The sequence below is a fragment of the Pomacea canaliculata genome, linkage group LG8 (genome assembly GCF_003073045.1).
Source record: "Pomacea canaliculata isolate SZHN2017 linkage group LG8, ASM307304v1, whole genome shotgun sequence".
Taxonomy (NCBI): domain Eukaryota; kingdom Metazoa; phylum Mollusca; class Gastropoda; order Architaenioglossa; family Ampullariidae; genus Pomacea; species Pomacea canaliculata.
This window is the reverse complement of record NC_037597.1, coordinates 3,503,505-3,512,543: the sequence shown is the minus strand read 5'-3', so window position 1 is coordinate 3,512,543 and position 9,039 is coordinate 3,503,505. Positions and strand designations below refer to the sequence as shown.

Below are 9,039 nucleotides of genomic sequence, written 5' to 3'. Positions count from 1 at the left end.
CCCCTTTTCATTTTTTTCCAAAAAACTTATTACTTATTAAAATGTACTAACACTTACCTTTATCAACAAAACAAAATGCAGAAAGAAATAAAAATTCAAGATTAAATACCCAATATACGTTTAGTTTATCACTACTTTAAAATTCGTTAATTTCTACACTTTATGAACGCAATGAATCTTATTACGATATATATCTTGTAAATTATTTGCAATAGCTAAATTTTTAAAATAAAACTGCATGGTACTCTACAGGATATCTAGCGTGCAAGTGGCGTAATTCAAATCACTTTGATTTTATAATATGATATTGTTTTACTTATGAGTATTTTTTCATTTACATTAATTACTTTAAGATGGCTTAAATATCATTTTCTAACTTTATTTTATTGCACTTCATTCTTCATCACATTGCATAAGTAACGGAATAAATCTTTTATATCCGAACCTAACACACCTTCTCTGGACTGCTGGCAGTGTATACGCGATTTTTCCACAGTTCTAGATCTGCTTAAATGTTAGACAAGGCATTAGACATGTATTCACAGTGTCTGGTTTTTTCACATTTCAAGGAGATTAATGATTACATAAAACAAGGCAATCGATCAAGAATAGCTCGATTTTGTTTAGTAGTCACATCTTTCTTGTGTATCGGCGTGCCGTCTTACACTTAATCAGTAGGATGATATCTTACAAGAGGACGTGTAAGCTGTTGGCCTTGGCAGACAGATACAATTCTCAGTATACTATTCCGCAATAATGATTAAATATCATTATATAAACAGTAGTACCACTTTTGTAGGTATATATAATAATATACTTCTCTTCCTACTATCCTAAATAATTAAAAATTTCTATTTACGTGACGTGTTTATCTCGCCACACTGTAATAATTATTTTTCCATCTTTAACTGCGTGTGTGATCTGCTTAGCAGTCTAATGTTATGGTGACAGTGAAAGAAAGACATGTCTGCAGGATAACAAGTAGTCACAGAGTTAAGAACGAAGACTGTTATTAAGAAAAAGGCTATAGAAACAATGTGAAATGTTTTATTGATAATCTAAAGAATCTATTACATGAATCATCAAAGACGTTTTCAACTGATTACTTCTTTCTTATCACTTGGAAGAAAGTATTTCCTACGAAAATGTAATACCATACCAACAAATGCGCAGTTAAATGTTGTAGAAAGTTGCTTTAACATATTTATTGGATTTCCTCATTTGCAAATCATTGAAAACATGTTTATCAGATTTAGAAACATCATTCCCCTTAAATTCAAAGGGAACAGAAAAAATGCAAAGTAATTACAGAATAACATCACATTAATACCACACATCACAGCCTAAAACAACTTATTACTTTCACAAAAACTACTTTCCTATCTCAAAAAAGGACGGGGGAGAAAACCAAGGCCCCAAAACTATACATCAGAAATACAAATATCAGTAGTCACAAACACCAAGACGGCACAACAAAACTGCAACTCATAACTCTATAATATACCTCAATAAACAATACTCCTGTCCTCTATATATAATTGAAGAACTCTGGAACCCTAAACAAAGAGTATTAGTTACACAACTTTATAGATAAATCTAAAATATCAATTCTATCTTGTAGCAAAATAATTAAGACAAAAATATACAATATTTCATTACCGCTTAGTTTATAGTCAGTCAAGTCAATGTAAATATGTAAATTATGCTAATGTGAGCCTTCAAGGGGAGCCTATATTAAACAATGAACTGAAGATACATCTCATGACAGATCAATAAAAATCATTAACCAGAACGTATTTGAAATAAAACAGACCAAAATAAAGATACCTTCAGAGTGAAATAATTTTTTGGAATTGATTCTCGATTTCTTTAAAATAGAGAGCAATGAAATATTAGTGTATACTATGTGGGCGTGAAGCACATTAATGAAGTTCATGCATCCATCAAAGCTTGGTGTATGCTAGACTGTAACAGGTATAAAAGAAAATCCTTTATTTCCCTATCAGAAAACCTAAAAAGTGGGATTGTCTTTGTTTAACAAGGTGTCTGCTGCTCGAAACTGAGCTTATTTCCTTTAAATCATGAGTACTTATATTGAGAGTGTTGTAATATGATCTGAGAACAATCTGAAAGAGGTTGATCATAGTTCAAGAAAAATAGTAGGGAATAAATGTAACTCACCTACCACTCCAATGTGGTTTGCTTTCCAAGCCAGCGCCATTAAAGAGCTCAGGAGCGCACCACAACTTCTGGGCCACGCTGCAGGCGCCAAGCATTCAAGCCTTCTTTTCAGAGCAACTGGGCTCCTAAAGTAGCAATAAATTATGAAATGTTCAAAATTTTGTTTTGTTCAAATACAGCTCAAGCAACAAAACCAACAAACCAGAAAAAAAAGATTTACTTTATACCTCATATTCTTGCGTTTCTATGTCTCTCTATGACCCTGTCCCACACACCTAGATATTGCTGTTATGTGGAAGAAGGCTCAAGTTATTTCATCTGGAATGTCGATTAACATGAAATAGTCACATGAAAAATTTATAAAAGTCAGGTTTATTGACTCACATATATATTCCATTTTTCTTGCTGTCTTGATGAATTTTCTCAAAGAAGCAGTTGAAGTAGCTCAACAGATGCAGAAGAAAATAATCAAACTGCTCTGTCCTATAAAAAAATGTTAAAATATAGGGTGCTAGGTTAGTCACTTACCCGCCATCCAGGCTACACAGTGTATGGAAAAGCACCTGATTTATTGCTAGTGTTGAAAATGACAATTTTGGAACACTTTATGATATAAAGTAACAGAAACCTGATTGACTGCTTCTATTCTTTTTTTCTTTAAATTATTATATGTTAGTTTATATAAAAAAGCAAATTTAAATGCTTTCTACTATTTTAAATCTCTGACTAACTGTTTCTGGTCGATATTTTTCATACCACAGATATATGACAGCATTTTTGTAAACCTAATTTTTGCCAGTTATTGAATGAGATTCCCAATCATTAGACATGAGATGCTAACCATAAAAGTCATATGAAGATGGGAGTTAGTTCTGTACTTCTAGATGATAAGTCTATCACATCATTTTACATTGTCCTACTGCTTTTTGATAACACTGCTCTACATTATCAGCATTATCACTGTTTACGCTATGCTTTTTAATCACATTGCTCAACAAATGCTATAAATTAGCTTTGAAAACAATATTTTCATATTGAGCTGTTATAGCTATTTGTAAAGTCCTAAAGAGGATTTGGGTAGAGGAGTGGTTACAGTACCAAGGTTCAAAATTAGAAACAGGCACTCTAACCAGCTCAATAACCATTCCTTCAAGCTACCAAGCTACTGAACCTGATGCATGAAATGACTAGCTGAGTACAAAATTTTTATATAATGATTAGATAAAGTTTTGCGCAAGATGTTTTGAATGGGAGAGTTAGGAATACATGTTAATTAGGAATATTGTTAACATCACAATTTTTGTTAACCTCTTGCTATGTATGGTGATGTTTGTAGGCTTATAGCTCAAGAACATAAAAGGGGCATTAACCCAAATTTGTGGAAATAGTATCCTGAACCATGCATCACATAATAATATACAAAAGCAGTTGATATCCCACTAGTCCTTTAAATTTCTTTCTTATTATTGGATTAAGGAATTGTCTCCATTAAAAAAGGGTGGCTCCAAGATAAATTTAGTCTCTAAAACCTCACTTCTAAAACTTAAAGTAAAAGGTTACAGAACTAATTTTTGTTATAATATAGTAGTACGGAACATGGCACTCATACATACGGAATGGGTACAGGTTTGGCAGTGGGTGGTAGTTACTGGCCGGGTGACAACCCTGTGACCAAAGTAGAGCAGGATGGAGGTGCGGGATGTTTTGGAGAGAAGTCGGGTGTGAAGATGGGAGGATGGGAGAACGTGATGGGACAGCGCAGAGGTGACAACTATGACTCATCGAGAGTATGAGTGTGTGACACATATGTTTTGCCTTAGCCAGAACTATTGACTGGCGTTAGAGTAAAAGGACTTGGAACCATATTGAGTGTTGTGTTTGTTCTTGTGGTGAGATCGGGAAAGCAACCCCCATCTACCCTGTTACAATAATAATAAGTCTTTATGATACCTATTCTCAATGTTAAATTTATGTTATGTAGGTCTAATTGTTTGTTTCAAAAGTGTTTTAACATTCATCTTAAATACAAGCAACCAAACATAATTATAGATACAAAATTAAATTTTGAAATTTTGTAAGAATTAATTAATGAATTACTCTTTTTTTTTTATTAGACTGTAAGCAAAACAAGGAGTAAAAGTAATTTCCTGAACACTAACCATAACAGGCTGTCAAATGATTCTGGAATGCTCCTTGTATCAAATATCATATCAACTGCTACAGCTGCAAACAGAACATCTTCCATTGTATGGTACCTCTTCTTTATCAACTTATCTCACAAAAGACTATACATGTACAGAAGTCTCAGTGAACATTAAAATCCTTTAATCTCTTATTATGCATCTCTTATTCACACATAAGAGCAGCAAGAACTTTGAACTGTCATTAAAGGAATAAAGACTAATTAGTTTCTAAGACAAACAGGTCAGATAAAAATAGATGCATCATATTTAAAGCTTATTTGTTTAGTCCTTAATCATCTATCAAAGTGACACTGAAATATATGCCTGAAACCAATTACAGCTACAGTACCTTTAATCTCAACCACTTACCTTTTATATCATCAAGAAGAACAGATGTGTGCTCTGCTTGATCTTTCTTTGATTTTGTTCCAGTAGCCATATGATAGTGGCCCTGTCCTCTACCATGGGGCCCCCGACTGGAGCTAGGTCTGTTTGTCCTCAGATAGGATTAATAACACATCAACAATATCTGCATATTTAATTCAATTCCATGTAAAAGCCAACTGCTCATAATAGCTTAAAAAAATCATCAAGCAGAACTACTTCTTAGGGTGTCCGGTCACTTAATCCCCAGACACTTCATCCCCGACACTTCATCCCCGACACTTCATCCCCTAGACTTTTAATCCCCAGACACTTCATCCCCGACACTTCATCCCCGACACTTAATCCCCAGGCACTTAATCCTTTATAAAGCATTATGTAATGCTTCTGTCAAAGCACTGAATTAGAATACGTCATCCCCACACATTTACTCCAGGCAACATTGTAGAGAGATATGAGTCAATGGATCGTCTTATGTACCTCCGATCATTAGCTTAGTTTCATCTTGATTAACAGCAATTACCTCGCGAACACTCAAGAACAATTTTCATATCATATTGTTGAAAACATTAAATTTACTTAACTTATATGAACTTTAACTAATGTTGTAGATGTTCAAATGACGTTGAAGTAAATAGCATGTTTTGAATTTGAATTATTTGAATTTTCAATTAAATTTTTCGCTGACTTCATAATTTTATAGTAAGGATTTAGTTTAGGGATTAAGTGTCTGGGGATGAAGTGCTGATAGGATTAAAGTCTAGGGGATTAAGTGTTGGGGATTAAGTGTCGGGGATGAAGTGTCTGGGGATTAAGTGACTGGGAACCACTTCTTAGAATGTTCCTTGTTTTCTTATTTTCATAAATTACTTATGTTTGTTGTTAATTTCTAAGTTTGTAACAATTCATAGCTATACAGTATATACACATGAATACAGGCTTTAATAAAACTGTGAAAAGATTTTTACAATTTACCCCTCTAGGCCTCGTCTTGCATCAAGCTTCTTTCCTCGTTTGCCTTTATCCGCATTTGGAGAATAACTGATAATAAAAACATAAGAACATGTTATAATCTTTTGGATGTAAACAGGATTCTATTCTGACTTCAATGAACAGCTTAAAATTACTTGTACTAACAAAATGACACAAACACGCTTTTCCAGTTGAATCTACTTTTTTTTTTAAATCAGATTTATGAATTACCCAGTAAGTCTGAAACTGACAGCATTCTTAAATTAAAATTTCATGAAAAATAATCAGTTTCAGTTGATTTATCACAACTTATTCTATAACTATTACAACAAAATGTAAAATCTGTAATAGAAATAAAGAAAAGAAAGAGGAAGAGGAGAGGATTTTTTATCATGTGGGAATAGAAAGTCTGAGCTCAAAATAACTCAACAGAGCTAGCTCAGTATCTGAAGTCAACAGACAGCTAGTATCAAGAGGTTGGCTTGGTTTTACACTTTTGTTACTTTATTAGTATGAGGTTCCAATATTTCCTCTATTTCGAAATGCATCGATCATCTCTTTCTCCCCACTTGATATGAACCCAATGGTGGAATCAATAAATGATGAAAGGTCAAATGTCTCTTTCTCTCTTGTTGTTAGTCTATGTATCACAACAGATTTCAACATCTTTCAAAATGCAGTTTTAACTTCAATATATGTACTTCACAATCTCTTTAGCTTGAACAAACAAACAGCACTTACTGGCATTCATATATACAAGTTTAATGCTGTCTTTTAACTGTTGTGATAGTGAATATTAGTCCTCTCTCCCCTTCAAATCCTGGATATTTTTTTCTCCTTGGTTTATCATTTGCTCATTCATTTCTTCTTCATCAATGTAGTGTGCTTTCCAAAACGTTGCAGCCTTAATGAATAGGTCTCTTGCTGTACACATGCTCATCTACTTTATGTTACTAAATGTCATTGGCTATAACTTTGTGCTAACAAACCTGAAGTTGAAGCTAAAAATGAAAAGCCACCAAACCAACCCTCTAATTCACTTTGACTTGGAGAAGCTGAACAATCCAAAACTCGCAGAAATCTTCAAGGATATAGTTGGCAATAAATTTGCCACCCTGGACTGTGATGTAGACAACCTTGCTGAAAACAATGATGCTCAAGAAATGCTACGGTGGCAAAAGAAGAAGAAATAACCTTGGGTCATGAATGAAATCCTAGATATCTGTGATTAAAGGAGGGCCTTAAGAAAGGAAAAGCAGCCCTGAAAGGATTTGCAAGTACAAAGCAGTGAAATGAAACACCAGGAAAAGGATGAAGGTAACTAGGGAGAACTGGCTTGAAGACCACCACCAAACCATACAGGAAGGAATGGCACAAGGTGACAGCAAAAGGCCTACCAACACCCTCATCAGGGTAGGACTTCATTTGTCAAAAACATCACAGAAAGCCCTGAATATTGCAACAGCTTTGTACAACTTCCAGCTGAAAATGCCAATGTCCTCCAAAGTAAATAGACTACAACCCGTGTAGACCTGTCAGTACTAAGGGAAGAGCTGAAGGTAGAAGGGAGGGAAGTCACCTGGCATAGGCAATATCCAAGTTGAGCTGCTCCAGCAATGTGGGGAAAAAACAGTAAGGCCTTTCATTGCTTTCGGCCAAATAATTTAGGAACACAAACAATGACCCAAAGAATGGATGCAATCACTTATCACACCCCCTCCAAAGAAAGGAAACAGTACCAGAATTACAGAACTATAAGCCCAAGCATAGTCATACTGAAAGTAACCATGCAAGAACTGCATCAACAGCACAGCTGAAGAGCTGTTAGCAGAAGAACAAGATGGTTTCAAACCAGGCACAAGCATAGCTGAAAAAATCTTCAACTATTGCATCCTAACAGAAACTCATCAACAGCATCTTTGTGATCTCTTCTACAATTTCACCACTTTAAAATGGCATTGGACATAATCTGGCATGAGAGGCAATGGTATGTAATGTAAAAATTAAACATTGAAGAAGGTCTTGTTTAAGAAAATGAAGTGCAGTACTACTAGATAACCAAATGGGAGTTGTATTTCACACAACAATCAGCATCCATCATTGATGTGAGACAGAGACTCTACTTGCTGATGCAGTGAAAAATCCAAGCACTCAAGTGCCTAAGGAGGCTGCTCTTATATGATCATAAAACCAATGACTTGTGCAGAGTATAGTTGCCACTCTCATAAGACACCAGAAATGCCTTCTTTTAACAGTAAAAAAGCAGAAGTTGGTCTGGTTTGGTCATGTGTCTAAAAACTTTCATTCAGGCCAGATACCTTGGAAATGGGATGGATATCAAGGACAAAGATGGATAAAGATTAAACTAAAGCTTGCAAAGGTGAAAAAGTGGACTGGTTGTTCAATGCAGGACCTGCTGACCATCACCAAAGACAGGATTAACTGGTGAGTCTTGTCAACCAGTGCATCTGCATCTATCCAGCTGTTTTCTCCAACAATCAGTATTCAGTACCAGCAAACTAGCATAACTGTTTGTCAGAAGGTGACAGGCAAGAGATATAAATGGATGAATAATTAATATATCTTACTTCTTTCACACCTTTCTCTTCTTTACTATTGTACACCACTTGGTATATTATGTGAAAGATAGGCTTGTTTTAAATAAATTATTGTTATTATCAATATTTTTTAAATCTCCTGCTGTTTCTTACAACTTTTGTTCATTATTTAATATTGTACCCTTCGTCTTCCTTTTTTCTACAGTTACAAAGGATGTTAAAAATATGTGTTGAAATGCTTGCTTTCAAACGCTCGTGTTCTTTGTTTTTTTGTTGTTTGTTTGTTTTTGTTGGGTTTTTTTTTTTTTTTTGGGGGGGGGGGTAATTTGATAATGGACGAACCTCACGAATTCTAACCCACAAATGTCTTCCTTCCACGTCCATTTACCACTTGTTGGTACCTGAAGAAAAAAGTTACAGTTTTTGCAGACATTTCTAAACCTTGTATAAAGAATTTTATTAAAGCATATTTTAAGGCTGCTACTGGGCTAATACGCGTTAACAAATATGCATCATTTTCTAAGATTACAGATTAGAAAAAAAGAAATCTATTTCGATGACGTTTTGTTATATGGCATTTCAAATTGAGCTTAAACAGTATCACATTTGAAGAAGATCTCTCCATGATGATCCTGTATTGGCTTTCCCCTTTCTGAGAGCATTCACATCCACGTTTTACACTGGTTCCTTTTCGCAGATATCAACAGACCGCTTTGCCACCATTTTTGAAACTATAGCAACAGTGCAAGGGAATGTACTCT

The 9,039-nt window shown here is 34.6% G+C and overlaps 1 protein-coding gene across 3 annotated transcripts; it reads right to left on the bottom strand.

Moving 5' to 3' along the window:
* Positions 1-2,412: 2,412 nt before the first annotated feature.
* Positions 2,413-9,039, bottom strand: LOC112570758 (protein phosphatase 1 regulatory subunit 36-like). 3 transcript variants are annotated; one of them, XR_003100694.1, is made up of 6 exons: positions 8,883-9,039; positions 8,621-8,679; positions 5,717-5,789; positions 4,734-4,852; positions 4,341-4,404; positions 2,413-2,664 (listed from the first exon to the last, which is right to left on the bottom strand). XR_003100694.1 is itself a non-coding variant. In XM_025249358.1 (6 exons), the coding sequence occupies exons 1-6, from the start codon at positions 8,901-8,903 to the stop codon at positions 2,562-2,564; spliced, it is 441 nt and encodes a 146-aa protein (XP_025105143.1). In that variant the 5' UTR covers positions 8,904-9,039; the 3' UTR covers positions 2,423-2,561. The 3 variants fall into 3 exon arrangements, 2 of the variants coding, with proteins under 2 accessions (XP_025105143.1, XP_025105144.1); XM_025249358.1 differs by having other exon boundaries at positions 2,423-2,664; positions 4,734-4,861; positions 5,724-5,789; XM_025249359.1 differs by having other exon boundaries at positions 2,425-2,664; positions 5,724-5,789.